This window comes from Notolabrus celidotus, chromosome 23 (assembly GCF_009762535.1).
Source record: "Notolabrus celidotus isolate fNotCel1 chromosome 23, fNotCel1.pri, whole genome shotgun sequence".
In the NCBI taxonomy this organism is placed as follows: Eukaryota; Metazoa; Chordata; class Actinopteri; order Labriformes; family Labridae; genus Notolabrus; species Notolabrus celidotus.
Genome location: NC_048294.1, coordinates 18,524,642 through 18,544,421, shown reverse-complemented (window position 1 = coordinate 18,544,421; position 19,780 = coordinate 18,524,642). Strand labels below are relative to the sequence as shown.

General features: G+C 45.7%; 2 protein-coding genes across 2 annotated transcripts in view; one reads left to right on the top strand and one right to left on the bottom strand.

Annotated features, from left to right (window-relative positions):
* The window catches only part of acox3 (acyl-CoA oxidase 3, pristanoyl), an 11,168-nt gene extending 8,050 nt beyond the window's left edge, over positions 1-3,118 (top strand). The window contains exons 16-19 of the mRNA XM_034677096.1: positions 1,351-1,525; positions 1,654-1,721; positions 1,879-1,965; positions 2,243-3,118. Of these exons, the coding sequence (XP_034532987.1) occupies positions 1,351-1,525; positions 1,654-1,721; positions 1,879-1,965; positions 2,243-2,362 (450 nt within the window). The 3' untranslated portion in view covers positions 2,363-3,118. The remainder of the gene's footprint in view (positions 1-1,350; positions 1,526-1,653; positions 1,722-1,878; positions 1,966-2,242) is intronic.
* Positions 3,119-6,183: 3,065 nt separating this feature from the next.
* On the bottom strand, positions 6,184-18,634 carry htra3b (HtrA serine peptidase 3b). The gene is made up of 10 exons (XM_034677239.1): positions 18,056-18,634; positions 15,937-16,036; positions 15,478-15,610; positions 15,095-15,184; positions 9,259-9,453; positions 9,118-9,150; positions 8,452-8,566; positions 8,307-8,364; positions 7,576-7,671; positions 6,184-7,359 (listed from the first exon to the last, which is right to left on the bottom strand). Exons 1-10 carry the CDS (start codon positions 18,468-18,470, stop codon positions 7,191-7,193), a joined length of 1,404 nt encoding a protein of 467 aa, XP_034533130.1. The 5' UTR covers positions 18,471-18,634; the 3' UTR covers positions 6,184-7,190.
* Between the last annotated feature and the right edge of the window lie 1,146 nt (positions 18,635-19,780).

Genomic DNA, 19,780 nt, shown 5'->3' with positions numbered 1-19,780 from the left:
GTGGCTGGCTGGTTGGACCAGGACTCTGATCCTGTGTCCACACAAAGTTTTATTTAATCTGTATTCATGTCTCTGTAATTTAAAACTGCTGTCTTTCCCGTGGATAATCATCCCTGACAGCAGGGTTAGGGTTTGGCTCTAAAGATGACTGCTCAGACTTGAAGCTGAGACTCCCTTTAGCATCTCATTTAAACGATAATCTTCATCCTGGATGAAGGTTTAGCTGGTATTGTCTTCTTCACACAGTGTCAGAAACGTATCATCAGACCTGCTGTCCAAAGAACACACACACACACACACACACACACACACACACACACACACACACACACACACACACACACACACACACACACACACACACACACACACACACACACACACACAGCTCTTCATGTTTCCCCTCAGATGGTCAGAAACATAACAGAGTCAGTTTCATGGAGGTGTGATTTTCTTCAGTCACTCATCTGGTTTGTGTTACCGACACACTCAGATGGGTGTGTGTCTCTGTTCTGGGAATCGGTGTGTGTCACTGGATTAAATGACTTGTTTTTCACTATTAATATGATGAATTGCAGCAGTTGAGAGTTCTCTGGGGAAGCAGGCTCTGTGTGTTTTTCTGGGAGTCTGCACATGTACAATGTCCAAGAAGCTAAAGCTACATGCACAAAGGTATACAGTTGCTTTACAGGACGAGCACTGCAGTGTTTGTTAGATTAGATACATCTGTTTGCATAGATTGTTTATAAGAAGTGGGCATGGCCACAGTGATGTCATACTTTAGGACCAATTGTTTTGAAACTTTAGGTTTTCATTTTGATATTTATTATGGTGGTAATTGTTGGATAGGAAGTGACCATATTTGGAAGAGTGGGTGGAGCTGGAGAGGAGTGAGGGGTTTGCTCCTCTCAAGCCCCGCCCACTCTTCCAAATATGGTCAAAATAAAATGACTGAAAAAATAAGTATTAATAAAGTTTGTCTGTTTGAATTAGCAAACACTGAACCAAACGTTTATCAAGTCTCTGTGGTCCCACCTGTCAGTCCCAGGTGTTCCCAGGTGTCCCAAAGTGTCCACGGTCTGACTCCTTCCCTCTTCCTGCTCTCTGTGACTCTAAATGGGACCATCATTTACTAAATGAACATCATGCTGTGTTGAACAAGAAACTAGATATCTAGACCATAAACTCCTTTGTGTTTGCTGAGGGAATAAACCAGCTGAGGAGGAGGACAGATAGACTGACATACAATCAGAGGAGTCGCCCCCTGCTGGACGTTAGAGTGAATACATGTTTAAAGACTTCTGCGTCACCTTTAATTTTGTTCTTCTGTGTGCGTGTGCGTGTGTACAGGTGTATTACTGTCGCTCTCTGGCGATGGCTTACATTGAAACGAACTGTCTGCAGAGGTTTCATGACCTGACCTTTGACCCCGACACTCCAGCTGGTCTCAGACCGGTTCTGAAGAAACTCTGCGCTCTATACGGACTGTGGAGCCTCAGCAACCACACCACAACGCTCTACCAGGGTCTGTATCTACACACCTGTACATACACACCTGCACACAAATACGCACCTGTATCTACACATGTACTGCATATATTAATCCAGATCATGTTGGACTGATGTGTGTGCGTTATTGTTCTACCTGTGCAGGTAATTACCTGAGTGGAGGGAGACCTGCAGAGCTGATCCAGATGAGCATCCTCACTCTGTGCACCCAGGTACACTCACGCACACACGCGCACACGGTTCACTGACAGCTGTTGTAGCTGCATGATCTTGTGTACTGTGATCAGCTGTTCTGTATGTTCTTTGATCACTTCCTGTCTGTACCCGAAGTGATGCTGATCTCAGATCTGTCTTTGTCTCTATGAGCAGCTGAAGGACGAGGCTGTGGCGTTGGTTGATGTTTTGGCTCCTACAGATTTCATTCTAAACTCACCTATAGGCAACGCCGACGGACAGGTAAACAAACAAACACACACACACACACACACACACACACACACACACACACACACACACACACACACACACACACATACTCACACACAAACACACACACACACAAACACACACACACACACACACACACACACACACACAGTATCAGTGAGTGAGTGTGTGTGTGTGTGTGTGTGTGTGTGTGTGTGTGTGTGTGTGTGTGTGTGTGTGTGTGTGTGTGTGAGCTCACAGAGAGGTTTTAGATGTCTCAGTAACCTCTGGTCTCTCCTCCTCTCAGCTCTACAGGAACCTCTGGTCCACAGTGATGCAGGGCTCTCAGGTCCTGGAGAGGCCTTCCTGGTGGAAAGAGTTCTGCTCCGACAAACCTACGGTCGGATCGCTGCGTCCAAAACTCTAACTCCCAGAAACCCTCAGACACATTCCCCAGCACACATTGATCTGCTTTAATAAACACACACTGATTTACTTTAATAAACACACACTGATACACTTTAATAAACACACACTGATTCACTTTAATAAACACACACTGATACACTTTAATAAACACACACTGATACACTTTAATAAACACACACTGATACACTTTAATAAACACACACTGATACACTTTAATAAACACACGCTGATACACTTTAATAAACACACACTGATACACTTTAATAAACACACACTGATTCACTTTAATAAACACACACTGATACACTTTAGTAAACACACGCTGATACACTTTAATAAACACACACTGATACACTTTAATAAACACACACTGATACACTTTAATAAACACACACTGATCTGATATATTGATAATGAAGAACACAAAGTGCCGAATGAGAGGTTCTATTTTTATTGATGTTAAAGCGTTGTGATGTCAGTAAACACGTCTGTCTGACTCTTTAGAGGACTGTGGAGCTTCACGCTCACTCACTGCGATGAAGAGACGCCGTCTGACTCTCAAAGGGTTAAATCATCCACTCGGGCGGGGTTTATGATGTTCATAACTTAGTGACTGTGTGTGTGTGTGTGTGTGTGTGTGTGTGTGTGTGTGTGTGTGTGTGTGTGTGTGTGTGTGTGTGTGTGTGTGTGTGTGTGCATGAGTAGTTGATTCTTGTAATTGGTGTCTTGATTAAACTCTTCTCATGGAGTCAGAGTGATGGATTTCTTTTGTGCTGCATGTCAAGCACAGACGCTCCCTCAGAGAGCTGAGCTGTGATTGGTTAAACCTTGTCCTGATGGAGCCCTCAGAGATCCAGCTGATGGTTTAGGTATGAGCGGATCTCGTCCTGCAGGTACTTCACTTCCTCTGCAGCTCACCTGAGACAGACAGCTACTATCAACCTCAGCATGTTCAGTCTCGGATTCGCTGTACTTGATCGATCGATGAAGAGGAAGAGGAAGCAGAGTGACGAAGAGGAAGCAGAGCGATGAAGTGCAGGGTCAGGTAGATCAGGTGTGTAAACATGGAGGCTGGGTTGTCTCACCTGTCTGTTCCTGTCCTTTAGAGACATGAAGTCCATCCTGAGCTGGGACTAGGACCTGAAGCAGTCTCTGAGGTCCTCTTTGGGTCCCAGAGAGCTGAAGTTTAGACATCTGAGGAGACTCTTCCTCCTCCTGATCTAATGGAGCATTCGAGGATTGGTTCATAAAGTGTTCATCAGAGATAAATCTTTGTTATTGAAGCGTTGGGAACAGTTTCAGGATCAGAGATCAGAGAGTCTTCAAACAGACACCTGGTCTCATGACCGAGCCTGTCGGCTGACGTGAAGTCATCATGTTCGGAGAGACGGAGTGTTTATAGATTCAGCATCCACAGAGCATACGACCACAGAACCTCTCCATATGTTCCCCTCACTGAGACTCTCTGAGTTCAGACCCAGAAATACTTCTTTAATTACAGACGTGCACTCACGGAGACGGACTTCATTTCAGGCTTGTCGTCCATCAAAGCTTTAAAAACGTGTGGTCATCAGGAAAAAGCTGAGTCAGGCGTTTGTCTGCATTAAGAGTCGTATACCGACAGGAACTCTGTGGGACACTAAAATCCTCTCATGGAGACAAACCATGTCTGCAGAGAGTCTCATGAACTCCATGGATCGGACTCTACCTGACTCTGAGAGGACGCGGAGTCAGGTAGATCTCTGTGTTTCAGTGGCCATGAAGGGCAAAACACGACAACATTTCAGAAAACACAACAACATTTCAGAAAACGGAAAGGGGAGGGACAACACGTCTTTTTTCTGATTGGACAGAACCCAACAGCTCAAAATCATTTCCTGTTTCTGTTATATTACTCAGCTGAGTCCCTTCACAAACTTCAAACTGAGTTGGAAAAAATGGAAGCGGATATAGAAATAATAAAGGCATATTTCAACAAAAGATACACATGTATTGTAGCCTAATACTCCTAAAGTGTAGCCTACATATTAGGACATACTTAGGTCTCGGAGTCAGATGTCAGACTTGACTCTTAGGATAGGCCTGCTATCTTTCAATCTGATGGTTCAGGGTTCAAATCCCAGTAAGGGCACTTCCCTCACAACTACAACAAATTGGTGGAAGGAAAAGACCTAAAGAGGCAAACACTACAACGTTGCCATGTGGTGTGGTGGACAGGGCTGCTGCCTTTCAACGCAAGGGGTACTGGGTTTGAATCCTGGTGGGGACTGTCCATGGGAGATAGAAATGACACACTAAACTCACACTGAAGTTTGGACTGTGCTGTTGAAGTACAATAACAAATTGTGGAATGAAAATACTTCGAGAAGAAGCCCTGTGGTGTTGAGGATAGGCAACATGTTGTTGTGTTTTGTGAAATGTTGTGTTTTGCCCTTCAGTGAAACAGCAGCTCAGTGTGCTCTGTGAGTCTGCTGCTTGTTCTGTTTCTCTCCTGAGGTCTGCAGGCTGAGCTGAATGTAGGTCAGTGTTCCTCTCATTGCTCTGCAGCTGACCTCAGAGGAAAGACATGCCTCGGTGTCTCTGTTTCACACTTCTCCTCCCCTCGTAGAGAGTTTTCAGTTTACGTCATCTTTCAAGAGACGTCTTATAAAAACAACAACCAAAAGAGTGAGGGCGGCCTCTGAGAGAGGCGAAACGTTTTAAAGTGAACAACACGTTTTAATAAAATAACATTAAAGCAAAAAACATCCAAAGTTACCATTCAGCCCCTTCACTGATAACTGTGTGTGTTTGTGGGAAGGAGAGTGATTGCTGAGGCGTCAGTCTGTCGTGCCTGTCTCTCTCTGAACCCTGAGACGTCTCTGTGGTGAAGGTTCTCCACGTTCCTGCAGGCAGACATGTTTCCTCTCAGGAGTGTTTATGAGCTCGTTTCCACACAGTTGGGTTTTATTCTCCGAGCTGAGCTCCTCCTGTTTCCAGAGTAACCAGTCAGTGACCCAGATTCAGAGGGAACAGAGCAGACCCAAACAAACTCACGTCTGTCAAAGTTTATGAGGTGTGAAAGCCGCTGCTGCTCGCACATGAAAACATGAGGTTCTGTTAACGTGCTGAAGGTTCTATCAACGGGCTGAAGGTTTTCACTGAGAAACAAACAGGACAAAGAGAACAAAAAGAAAAAATTCATCTCATCCGGTGCTCGTCAGAAACACACACGTTTCACGTTTGTTTATTAAAAACATCTCATCACATAAAGAGGACAAATACCAGAGACAGTACCATGAAGTTTAACATTTGCAATGAGTCAGCACTTTAATACCGTGAGTCTTAGTGAACTTGGTGCAGACACAAAGAACTGATGTTTGAATATGAACACATCTTTGACTGACACGCTCAGGTCTCAGAGGGATTCAAGTGAAGACCTGCGTGTGCGTTAATGCCGCCTGTTTCCACATTGATGTTTCCAGGAGCCAATCAGCTCAAAACCCCTTGATGACAGTTATTAACTTTCACTAACATGAGCAACACCAGAGGCAAACTGATCACACGTCATGTCGAATCTATCCAGCAATATTGTCAACGAGTGGAGCAGGTGAGAGAAACTTGAAGTTATCTCTACAAAGAAACTTTAACTATGAGCGGTGGTGATGATAGCAGCAGGGTTCAAAGTTGTGACATTTGTTTATTTTTAAAGGTGTGTGAACCGCAGAGCTCAGAGAAGAAGGAGAGATGAGGACAGTTTCATGTTCAATCCACCGCAACAGGCAGATAAGAATCCATCGCCATGGAATGCTATCTGACGTGGAATCACTGGGACTATTTTATAGAAACTGTAAATATAAAATAATTTTAGATCAATAAAATCATCTTTAATCAATGTTTTTAACAACGTGTTTGTATCTTAAGTTAGTAGCCGGGTAATGAGTGGGACAATGTATTGTTTGCAGGTAGTTATGGGAAATAGAATCTCTCAGGGTGAGACAAAAACCAGACGCAAAGGGATTCTATCGCCCATAACCACCTGCTCATCATACATTATGCCTTATTTATATTTAGTCCTTCTTACTGAGCGCCAACAAACGGACAGAGAGGAAGGTTTGACCTGATCTCACTCAGATCATCCAGGTGTTTAAAGAACACATCATCAGGTGAGGCAACTCACTCAAAGGGGGCCACAGACCCTCCAGGAACCAGTCTCTAGACTCCAAGTGAACCAGGGCCTAAAGGTCTGACCTGAAACCAGCACCAGCAGTATATGGTGGTCTAGACCAGGTCCAAACCCTGCCAGGGCCTCAGGTTGACCCTCTTTCAGGTGAGGACAGGTTGAGTCTCTTTAAAGTGAGAAAGATGAGGTCAGCTGTTCAGTGGATACCTGAGGAGCGTGTAGCTGAGGATGATTCATCCCTAACTTCACGTTTGTTTCATTGAAGTGAGATCCCTCCATCAGAGCGTCCTCAGTCGTGTTGCTGTGATGTCACCTCACACTGACATCATGTGATGAAGGTTAAGGTACAGTAAACGAGTCCACAGGTAAAAAACTTACAGCATTAGTTCAAAGTCAAAAATGAAGAAGGAGGACAGAGATCAAAGCTCAGCAAGTCAGAGAAAGCTTCACCTCCATCAGTTGATCTATTTAAAGGTAACAGTCACCAGGTGTTAGAGGATATGTTTGAGAACAGTCCTTTACAGCTGTGTTTCCATCCTCTGGCATGTTCTTCCACAGAAAGTAGATCCTCAGGTGTTCCTCTGACTCTGCAGCAGAGTCTCAGGTGTTCATCTGACTCTAAAGCAAAGTCTCAGGTGTTCCTCTGCAGCAGAGTCTCAGGTGTTTACTGCATGATGACGTCAGGTTGGATGTTAAAGAGGAGGTCGTCGTTGTCCCTCCTGACCTCCAGCAGTAGAGTCGATTCCTCCTGCAGCGCACCCTGAAGGTCAGCTGTGGTCGTCATAGGTCTGCCATTCAGTTTCACAATAATGTCTCCATCTTTGATTCCCCCTCTGAAAGAGAGAGGGAGAGAAAGAGAGATCACAGTGTATCAGAGTGGATCAGAATGGATCAGAGTGAATCGGAGTGGATCAGAGTGAATCAGTGAATCAGAGTGGAACATAGTGGATCAGACTGAATCACAGTGGATAAGAGTGGAACAGAGTGAATCAGAGTGGATCATAGGGAATCAGATTGGAACATAGTGGATCAGAGTAGATCAGACATACTTGTCTGCAGGTGAGTGAGGGACCACCTCGTGGACGTAGATCCCTCTGGTGACGTTGGGGAAGTCTGGGTTCTGTTGTTTCAGCTCTTCAGTCAGCCTGAGAGAGAAACACCAGGACTGTGAGATAAATAGTATGCACCTCACCTGAGAGTCATGTGACAGAGTTTCAGACAGAGGAGGCAGAAGTTCACCAACACTATGACGGGAGGGTCGGTAACATGTTAGCTTAGCAATGATCAGAAGCATGCAGCGTCTGAAAAAAGCTCAGGAAGGCTTTGAGTTTACATATTTTCACCTCAGCTTTTTCACATGTTAACTGTGCAGCTTTAAAACAAACTCTAAACCCTGTCTGTGGAAACACGCCTCTTCATCATGTTAGACCTGGTTTTAGAGGGACCTGTAGCTGTTCTGTTGAATGTTTAACTTTGGTTCATCAGCATCCAGACAAGTTCAAACAGTCAGACTTTATAGAAAAGGTCTGGAGCAGTGAGAGCCAGAGAAACACATCCCACATTTCAACTTTGAGTATTCAGATCATATGATCTTTAAAGTGAGTTTCACAGCAGAGAGGGAAGAGAAGAGGATCCAACATGGATCCCTGTGGGACGCCTCTGAGACCTGCAGCCGTGTTTCAGCACCAAACATACTCTGAAGGGTTAAAGAGCTCAGAGGAGGTGAAATCAGTCTTCTCTCTGTACGTCTTCAAAAACCTGATCCTCAGCTCAGACTCACGCTGGGGTGATGGTCAGCATCCTGATCCCCACAAAGCGCTTCTTTATGGACTTCACATCTGAAACACAGAGAGGGTTGGAGCTTTAGATGAGCAGGTCGTCACAGACATTCGATACCTGCACAGTGACGTCACGGTCAGACTCACCTTTGCTTGACTTGTCCAGTGAATCGTTGAGGAAGCGGGTGATCCTATCGGAGGGGATGGCGAAAGAGATTCCTGCTGCAACCTTCAGAGTGTTGATGCCGATCACCTCCCCATCCTCAAACACAGAGACACAAACACACTTTCAGTAACGCAGCATACTCACTATGAGATAATCACCTGACTCCTCCTCCGGAGCAGAGTCTGGATGTTTGATTGGTCAGACAATGTCAGAAGTTCCTGTGGATCGAAGACGAATGTCACAGAAGCTCTGATTTAAGATCCTACACATTAACCGTGTTCAGGATTTACACTCAGAGGTCGTGCTGTGAGGGGAACCCTGAGTACAGCTGAGCGTGCACTCTGTGGATTATCACCAGTTCCTCCTGCCCATCAGTGGCCATGTTTGTTTCCTCTAAAGTCATGTGTGACTGTGAGAGATGTTGTTAGATCTCAGCTCAGAGAGTGGACTCTGGTTGGGAGCAGTGTCCTTTGTATCGCTGCTCTCCACACTATGAAAACTAGACTGTTGGGTTTGTCAGTGTTTGTCCTCATGTGATTGTTAGCATGGGCCAGGTTGTTAGCGTGGATCAGCTTTGGGACCAGACTCAGGCAGACAGGGATATATTGTGTTTCTGAAAGCTGTGAGGTAGTAAAGGAAAAGCTCACCAAGTTGACGAGAGGTCCTCCTGAGTTCCCGTACTGCAGACAAACACAGAGAACATCTCAAGCACGTTACAGTCCTTCTTATCCTGAATCATAGAAAACCTACACAGTTTATTCTCAGATCACATGCAGCTTAAATCTCACGTTGATGATGGCGTCCGTCTGGACGTAATCCATGTCGGAGTCCTTGAGGCCCAGCTCCTTCCCATCCCTCTGAGCCGTGCTGACAATGCCGGTGGTGACGGTGTTCTGCAAGGCGAAGGGGCTGCCGATCGCAACCACGAACTCCCCAGGCCGCAGGTCTGCACTGTGGCCCAGAAACAGAACCCGCAACTTGGTCTGAGAGGAGGAAAAAAAGAGAGTGTGATGTGAGGTTGCAGCAGGAGGCTACAATCCACCAGCTCTCTAAACTTCATCGGTCTTTGAATCCAACAACAGTCAGGTGTGACCTCAAACACAAGCTCACTCTATGGCAACAACCTCCAGAACCCCTTTAGCTACAGAAACCTAAAGAGACCTGCAGAGGCGTGTTAAAATGTCAGAAACCCCTTCAGGTATCAGGATACAGCTCCACACAGAGCTCAGAGAGGGGACGCTGTGGAGAGACACATGAGTCCACAGAAACGGACTGGGAGGGAGGAACAGAGCCAGCTGAGTAGAAACACATGTGAGCACACAGACAGTGTGACGCAGAGCGAAGGAATGAGCTCAGTCTGCTATGTTTTGGATTTCTTTAAGCTGGAGTGATCTGGATTTCCTCCCTGTCTTGGTCCAGGTCCTGTTGCTGGTCCAGGCCGTGGTCAAGCTCGGAAGTGGGGACGTCAGCCTTCAGTCACGCTGGGTCCAGCTGATATTGGTTTCAGAATTTATTGCACAGTGACCCACCCTCTGCTTATCTTCCACGACAGCGCTCATCGGTCAAACTAGACCACGGACTTCTCTGGACCTGAGCCCATTGAAGATGGACTGAGGGGAAGTGGAAAACTGTCCTGTGGTCTGATGAATCAAAATCTGACATTTTTTTGGGAAGTCAGAGACGCCTTGTCCTCCGGTCTAAAGGGACCACCTGGCTTGTTATCAGCTCACAGTTCAAAGCCAGCATCCCTGTTAGTGCTTGCCTGAGGACGGCCTCATTTAAAGTAATGTAGCAGACAGATATAACTCTGACTGAGGTGAACAGACAGGTATCACTCTGACTGAGGTACAAATACAGGTATCACTCTGAGGTGAACAGACAGGTATCACTCTAACTGAGGTGAGCAGACAGGTATCACTCTGAGGTGAGCAGACAGGTATCACTCTGAGGTGAGCAGACATGTATCACTCTAACTGAGGTGAACAGACAGGTATCATTCTAACTGAGGTGAACAGACAGGTATCACTCTGACTGAGGAACACAGACAGGTATCACTCTGACTGAGGTGAACAGACAGGTATCACTCTGACTGAGGTGAGCAGACAGGTATCACTCTGAGGTGAACAGACAGGTATCACTCTGACTGAGGTGAACAGACAGGTATCACTCTGACTGAGGTACACAGACAAGTATCACTCTGAGGTGCGCAGACAGGTATCACTCTGACTGAGGTACACAGACAGGTATCACTCTGAGGTGAACAGACAGGTATCATTCTAACTGAGGTGAACAGAGAGGTATCATTCTAACTGAGGTGAACAGACAGGTATCACTCTGACTGAGGTGAACAGACAGGTATCACTCTGACTGAGGTGAACAGACAGGTATCACTCTGAGGTAAACAGACATGTATCACTCTGACTGAGGTGAACAGACAGGTATCACTCTGACTGATGTGAGCAGACAGGTATCACTCTGAGGTGAACAGACAGGTATCTGGTCCCTAATCCTAACCCTAACCCTAATCACAACCCAAACCGCAACCCTAATCCTAACCTTAACCCGAATAACAACCCTAACCCTAACCCTAATCACAACCCTAATCCTAACCCTAACCCCAACCCTAATCATAACCCTAACCCTAACCCTAATCCTAACCCTAACCCTAATCCTAACCCTAGTCCTAACCCTAATTTAATCACAACCCTAACCCTAATCACAACCCTAATCCTAACCCTAACCCTAATCCTAACACTTATCCTAACCTTAACCTTAACCGTAACCCTAACCCTAACCCTAATCACAACCCTAATCCTAACCCTAACCCTAACCCTAACCGTAACCCTAATCCTAACCCTAATCACAACCCTAATCCTAACCCTAACCCTAACCCTAATCCTAACCCTAATCCTAACCTTAACCCTAATAACAACCCTAACCCAACCCTAATCATAACCCTAACCCTAATCCTAACCCTAACCCTAATCCTAACCCTAGTCCTAACCCTAATTTAATCACAACCCTAACCCTAATCCTAACCCAAACCCTAATAACAACCCTAACCCTAACCCTAACCCTAACTGTAATCCTAATCTAACCCTAACCCTAATCCTAACCACAACCCTAACCCTAACCCTAACTCCAATCCCAACCCTAACCCCAACCCTAATCATATCCTAACCCTACGGTTAGGGTTAGAATGGTTTTGTTACAGAATAAATGCACCAAATTGGTCAATTATATGTCTTCTCATAAAAACACTGTATGTAAAAGGGTTTTCAACACAAACCATTAGTTTTTGCAAAGTTAAGGTAAAATATACGGCTACGAAAGATCCTAGATTAGGAGCCATTCGGGAGTCGAAAGAGATGGCTCTTCTTTGGGAGCTGAGTCAAAAGAACCGGCTTTTTGAAAAGAGCCGATCTTCCCATCACTGAAGCACATGCTTACTACCATTTGCACTCTTAGTTTCCCTTGGAACTATTTGTATTGTAAAACGTATCAATGTAAATACTTCAGACCTGCACCATAGTGATAAACAGATAACACTTCAATTTGAATCAAGTAAATACCACTTGTATACTTTAAAACAGAGGGTCATTTCATTCCTTGTGGACTCAACATGACAACATTTATACTTTTCAAGTAATTGATCTTAAACGCTTTCAGAAAATTAACAGTAACAAGACTCACATATCCCTTCGAGCCACCAAATGGTATCATAACAATGGTGTATGTGCTGTTTTGTAATGACACAGCACAATTTTATAATTTATTAGAATTTTGTTCAAATTATTTCACGCTATGGTTCGCGGACCCCCAGGGTTCCCAGGACCCCACTTTGAGAACAACTGAGCTAGAGTACGGTAATAGAGCTCTCAGTCTGCAGAGAAAGTTGTGAGGCACAGACCCCCAAGCTCTCTGCTGACTCCACTGGTCACACTATAACTTAAATATAAGACTCTTTGAATCAAAAGAGCACACCACAAGGTTAATGTACCATAAAACTAGACAATATACCCCCGTTTTCTGTGAATGCATGATTATAAAATGAAGGAGAAAAGATGTGAAAAAAGTTGTGCAGTGTCGCTGTCTTTTCCAGCACAGTGTGCACTCAACTTTCAATGAATGGGGATGTGTTTTGTTAATAGGGTCAGGTCAAACGCAGCCATGTTGGAATAATTTTCCAGGACTATATGTGATTTTCCAGGACATTTGACTTTTTCTCCCATTTTCCAGGTGTTTTCCAGTACTGGAAAACTGATCAACTGTTTTCCAGGTTTTCCAGGACGCGTGGGAACCCTGAGCCAGGTATCACCCTGACTGATCTGAACAGACAGGTATCACTCTGAGGTGAGCTGTCTGTTATTCCTCAGTGCTGTTACCTAAGCTTTCTTTGGTTTTGTGTGCTTTTGTTTTGAAATAGTTCCATTGCTGTTGTGAACTCTCTACACTCTTAGCAGTGAAACTCATAACAACCAAATGTTTCATCTGAGGCTTCACTTAAGACTGTTTTCTACAGGCAGGACACTGAGGGAAGTTTCCTTCAACAAAACGTTTCTTTCAAACATTTACTCTAAACGTGAGGAGCCAAAACCACAACCTGCTCTAAACTTCACCAGACTTTGATCTGTTCATAACCTTCAACTTTTTTTAGTCCTCAGCCCCAGGGACCATGAGGAACAGGGAAGTTCGCTGTAAACAGGTGATCTGTCCTTTCTGTGGACCGTACAGGAGCTCACAAAGTCCCTCTAAACTCCAGTTCACAGGACTTTAACTAACTCACTAGCAAGAGCTGACTTTATAGATCCATCTCTCAACCTCAGGACACAACACAGACAGGTATGCAACAAGACCTCAGCTCTTACTATACAGATTATACAGAGAGAAAGAGATTAATGCTGCATCTTTTTAAGTTTTATGGTGAACAGCTGCTTCCTGGCTTGTGTCTTTCTGTGTGAGCAGGGATGTTCTGGTTCAGACTGAGACTGTCTGAAACAGGGTCTTTGTCAGATGGTCTTTGAATCAGGTTTAGAGATTCATCACTCAGTGTGTCCAGCTCTTCAGAAGTCTCACACACTTCAGACACATTTCCATCTGCAGATGATCCCTCCATGGTTCAGGAAAGGTCTTAAGGCATACCTTACTGCAGAAATCCCTGAACCCTAACCACTCAGTGTCTGAACAGATGTCTCAGGTCACAGTTGCACATCTGGACTTTGGTTTGGTTTCATTTTAAGTATGTAACAAAACCCCTGATCCTTTCATGACTTACTTTTTGAAAACTGTAACCAACCCTACATGACACTCAGCTCTTAAATCTTGACTTCTATATGAAGAGGATTAAGAATCACATTATTGTTCAACAACATGAGCGATGAGATATATGCCAGGTGAATCAGCAGTGGCCCGTATCAGTCTGGGAAATCAGAGAACTGTCCGGACCTCAGCCGGGAATCTGCGTCAGAGCAGTGTGTTAATAATCCCCCTTCTAATCCCTCGGATGGTCTTGGCTGTGGATAGCTGGAGGTATTCAATGTCCCTCTGGGGAGGTTCTGACCCTGACTGTGGACCAGTCCTCCACCCTGTTAACACCTCTGTGAACCTGCACACATGACACACACTGTAAACACACACACACACACACTGTGTGGAGAGAAAACACCCTGCAGACAGTCATTACCCGGCAGGAGTTTAACTGGAGCAGCAGAGCGGATGGAGGCTGTGAGGAGGTTTATTAATGCTGCCCTGTGGAGAAACAAACCGCTCCTGTTTACGTCCAGTTTTTCCCACCGACATGAGCCACAAGTGTCCTCAAGGCTGAACACATGTTTCACATGGTTCCTCATTGTCTTATTTCTGCATTTGTCTCTGCTTAATGTGTGTCTCTGCAACGTATGTGTCTGCACCGTGTGTGTCTCTGCACCGTGTGTGTCTCTGAACCGTATGTGTCTCTGCACCATGTGTGTCTCTGCACCCTGTGTGTCTCTGCACCGTGTTTGTCTCTGCACCGTGTGTGTCTCTGAACCGTATGTGTCTCTGCACCATGTGTCTCTGCACCCTGTGTGTCTCTGCACCAAGTGTGTCTCTGCACTGTGTCTCTGCACTGTATGTCTCTGCACCATGTGTGTCTCTGCACCATGTGTGTCTCTGCACTGTATGTCTCTGCATCGTGTGTGTCTCTGCACCGTATGTCTCTGCACCATGTGTGTCTCTTCACCGTGTGTCTCTACTGTATGTCTCTGCACCGTGTGTGTTTCTCTACTGTATGTCTCTGCACTGAATGTATCTCAGTGCGCTATCAGCATGGGGTCACAGGTTACACTGCGGTGTTCATCAGTAACACGCCCGGTGGTTCCTCTGAGGATCCTGATGATGATTGCAGAAATCAGGATTTATGACACTGATGCTCAGAGAGCTGCTTGGTTTGTCTTCAGATTATATTATTGTGACTTTAAAAATAAAGATTGATAGAGTTTCATCAGTGTGTCTGAATCTGTGACAGCTCTCTGTGATTACAGGCTTTGTTTCTGTCTCTTACTCTGCTGAACATGTAAAGTTTTCTCATAAAGTCATATCTGGAAAACCTCCCAGGTACAGGTGTGTTTCAGATCTGTGCCTCACCTTTGGATTGACTTTGATGGTAGCGATGTCAGACTTTTTGTCGATGTCCTTGATGCTGGCTTCGTACACATCACCATTCTGCATCTGGACCTTCAGGAGAGAATCAAACACGAAAGGTTTTAAAAACATGGATTTAAAAATATCAAGTTTAAAACATGGAATTTAAAAACGTGGAATTTAAAAACTTCAAGTTTAAAAACGTGGAGTTTTAAAACACAGAGTTTAAAAAGTTGAGTTTCAAAACATTGAGTTTAAAACATCAAGGTTAAGAGACATTGATGTCTACAGACATCGCAATGCATAGAGACATCACAGATTATAAACAGTGCACCTGGCTCAGGTGGGAGGACTGCGGGTCTCCAGGTAAGAACAGGTCTGCGTACCTTGAGGTGCTGCTGACCGGACACAGGTGTGGTGCTGGAGACGACGTGGGCGTTGGTGACAATCAGTCCATTCTCTGACATCACAAACCCTGACCCACTAGACAGAGGGATGTTCCTCCCAAACAGAGGGTGTCTGTAACGGGAACACACACCTCAGGTAAAGGTGGGCAGGATCACAGAGAGCACACCTGACCGCTCATCACTGCATGCTTTCTGAGGACTGAGGTTTGTCAGTGTAGTCACTGTACCTGTGATGCTCACGGTGTATAGTGCACAGGTGAGCAGCGGGTAGAGAACAGGTCAAACTCTGACTCCCTCTTTACTAAACAGACTATTTGAACCTGTGGTTCATGACTGAGTGCTCACATTAAACACTGCCTGCTGTCACCTCAGGAGAGCACACTGCAGGTCTGGGCCTTCAGTCTGAACTGTTAACAAACCCACAGGTGAAATCTTTACCTGAGGAAGAGCTCGATGTGGACCACAGCTGGAGCGATCTTCTCCACCACATCAGCGATGAAGTTGAACTTGTACCGAGGACTGGACGGGTGTGAAGGACCTGTTGGGACAAAAAGCAGGTGTTATGATAAAGAGATGACCCTCTGAGGTTCCTGCAGGTGTGCAGATTTAAAAAAAGGTGTTTACCATCACATGGATGATCAGACAAGAGAGTGAGAGGACCACATATGAACTTAAGTCTGAGACCGGTCTGCTGCATCAGTTTGGACCAACAGACGGTCGAAACCTAAGAGGAAATTTTAGTCTGAGAAAATACTAGTAGGATGTAAATCCTCTCTCCTGAAACCAGGACCTGATGGTGGATCAGTTCTTAAACGCGGACTAACACACCTGATGGACCAGCTGGAAACGTTTGAATCCTCAATGCTCAGTTTGAACGGGTTTAACCACTAAAGACAGGGTTCATGAGGTCTCCTCAGCCGCACGCTGAGCAGCTGAGCTCAGCCTGAGAGGAAAGAGCGGTTCATCTTCTGAGGAGTCTCAAATAAAATCTGAGTGCAGCAGGTTCAGGACTCTAAATCCAGTCTGCCATCCAGGATCCCAAGACTTAAGACAGAGTCTGAAGATTAATTAAGGTGTTGTCTACTCTGAAATATTATTATTATTATTATTATTATTATTATTATTATTATTATTATTATTATTATTATTATCATCATAGGATCTGATTAAAACTCTGATCAATCTGTAGTGACCTCTGATCAGTCTGTAGTGACCTCTGATCAGTCTGTAGTGACCTCTGATCAGTCTGTAGTGACCTCTGTTCAGTCTGTAGTGACCTCTGTTCAGTCTGTAGTGACCTCTGAAGGTTCCAGCTTGTTTCTTTAAACTTGAGTTTTTGAACCTTTAGGACGAATGATAAAATCAAACTATCTGATGAAGACGTTTCCTCTCTGAGCTCAGCCACCGTTTATTTCCACTCACCACGCCTCTAACGCTCTACTGACCCAGTCTGTGTGTGTGTGTGTGTGTGTCTGTGTGTGTGTGTGTGTGTGTGTGTGTGTGTGTGTGTGTGTGTGTGTGTGAAGCCAGACTAAATAATGGGCTAGTGATCAAAGAGAATGTAAATAGAGTATGTGGTGAGCAGGGACTTCCTGTTTCCTCCATAGATACCTCTCATAGGGATGTGTGTGTGTGTGTGTGTGTGTGTGTGTGTGTGTGTGTAGCTATTCAGTCTCTCAGGTCACACTGCAGAGTCCTAGTTTAAAGACCCGCAGCTCGTCAAAGAGTCAGATCTTCTGATCAGGTGTGGATCAGATTGATCAGGTGTGGATCAGATTGCTCATGATCCCTGATAGCTCTGTCCTCTTTGTGGTCACGTGACCTTCATCACGCTCTGATGTTCCTGCAGCAGAGGACTAACTGAGAATGTGCAGATGGATCATGAACAACTAAAGCTCTGTAATTCAGATCAGAGGAGGCTGCACTCTGCAGACCTGGACACTCCTCATCACAGCAACAACCAGATCCTCCCTCTGTTCACAGGACCAGTCCACCAGAGTCCTGCAGAGTCCTACAGAGTCCTGCAGAGTCCTACAGAGTCCTGCAGAATCGTTAAGTCCAGAGAGAGAGAGAGAGAGAGAGAGAGAGAAAGAAAGAGAGGGAGAGAGAGAGAGAGAGAGAGAGAGAGAGAGAGAGAGTAACCACACATACAACCCTCCGGCAAGAGGGAGAGCTGCACGGACGGAGCAGATGTGGATCTCTGTGACATGTTTATGGTTTTATGTTCTCTGCTTTAGAGAGAGGCCGGCTCCAGACGGACTCTTCCCACTCAGTCTGCTGTTTGTTTAAGAGATGAGTTTGAGAGAGACGATTACAGTGTGTGTTCGATTTCTAAAGTGTCAGTTTACTTTATTTTATTTTATTTTATTCTAGTCTATTCAATTCTATTCTATTCTATTCTGATTCGTTTAATCTCATCTGAACTTTGGTCTCCTCTCTCACAGCATCTTGAAACTTCCACTTTGTTGCAGATGTTTATATTTGTATATGATTGTATAAATCTGGCCCTCCTCTGACTGTGGTTCATCTTATGGATCGGTCTGAGTCTGAGTCGTACCTGTGCCGGTCTCACACGGTCCCTTGTGGATCTGGGTGACCCCCTGAAGTCCCTGCTGCAGGTTCTTCCTGCTCGTGGCCTTCAGCTGACACACGTTCCCGTAGGTCCTGTCGTCACTGCCGCACACCTGGCTGCTGAACCTGCACTGACAGAAGCCTTTGCTGATCCGTTTTCCCGCGGGATGTTTGCACTCCAGCCCGTCCCCGCACGGCAGGTCGTCCTTGCGCCCGCACGGCTCGCCCTCCGCCTGCGCGCACACCAGGCAGCAGTTACAGCGGTCCGGCACGTAGCCGCTGGGGCAGCTGGGACTTGGACAGGTGCTGACGTCACAGCGGGTCGGACACTTTAGTTTGGGCTCTGCGCGTGCAGACTGTCTGAGGAAGAGGAGCACGGCGGTGACCAAAAGGAGCTGCATCTTTGGAGTGAAGAGAAGGAAGTTTTACGCAGCGATCATTTCATCTGCGACTCCAGATCTTCACCTTCTGCAGACTCCACAGATCCTCCCTCATAGGACTGGTTTGCTCTCTGAAGTACCGAAGAACAGAAACATCCGGGGTCTGAACCCGCACCGAGAACCTCTCTCTGTCCGTGTCTGCGCGTAAATGTGTGTGCAGAGGAGATACCAGAGACCGAGGAGAGTGGGAGGAGGGGGAGGAGGAGGAGGAGGAGGAGTGGCAGGAGGAGGAGGAGTGGCAGGAGGAACTGAGGTCAGATGCTGGCCGTGTGTGACCTGGTCCTGCTGCAGCCCTGTGGCTCTGAGGATAACTATCGTTCCACAGCGCGGACACGATCACAAAGTGCCAAAGTCACAGCTTCATGCTTTCTTTAGGTGACATTTAAAGTAGACCTGAATAAAGCTCAGAGTTCCCCAGACTCTGGTTGGACCACCTGATCAATCAGCTGATCGATGAAGTCAGTCTCAGCTTCATTTATTCAGTCTGTAGATCCTTTTCAATAAAACTTTTCAACAGTTCTGATGATTCTTCAGAACTGTCGCAGCATCTCAGTGAGCAATTACTCATGTTCACTGAGTGAAACAGCGCCCTCTGCAGGTGCTGAGATAGATGTGTGGCCTAACTGCACAGGTGTGAATATCTGGAACATTTTCAGGGACATTCTGTCTTAACCTATAAATCCTCGTTCAGGTGAGGCTCTTACGGCCGGGTCGTGTGAGGGGCGGGTGAAGCTGCTGACTTGAACACCTCTCCCTCCCTCAGTCAGAGTGAAAGTGTTGTTTTTAATATAATCTTGTACAAAACAGGAGCCCTAATATCTCATCAGGCTACCTTACAGTCAGAGAACGTCAACTCCTGCAGGACAGATGTTCAAACATGGACCCTGCTCACCTCAGGCTCAGCATGCAGAGAACAGCACGGATCATTAAAGAACCGTCTGTCAGAACATCACTCTGTTCAGCTTCAGAACACTGTTTACACATCTGCCTCAGTCTCTCTCTCTCTCTCACACACACACACACACACACACACTCACAGAGAGAGAGAGAGAGAGAGAGAGAGAGAGAGAGAGAGACTGTCATTCATTATGCAGCCACAAGAGGGCGCCAGAGCAGGAGACACATCAATTTCAAGATCAGAAGTCAGGAAAAACAAACCCAGGAAATATTTCCACCCTGATCCAGATGTCCAGATCCAACAGATTCTCAAAACTTCTCTTTCTCTCACACCCACACCGACACACACACACACACACACACACACACACACA

Excerpts from the sequence above, each read along its gene's own strand:
- htra3b (XM_034677239.1), bottom strand. The coding sequence starts at position 18,470 with ATGCAGCTCCTTTTGGTCACCGCCGTGCTCCTCTTCCTCAGACAGTCT. Across the intron at positions 8,365-8,451 it reads ACTGGACAAGTCAAGCAAAG|ATGTGAAGTCCATAAAGAAG; the intron begins GTGAGTCTGACC and ends TCTGTGTTTCAG. Across the intron at positions 7,672-8,306 it reads ATGCTGACCATCACCCCAGC|GCTGACTGAAGAGCTGAAAC; the intron begins GTGAGTCTGAGC and ends TTTCTCTCTCAG.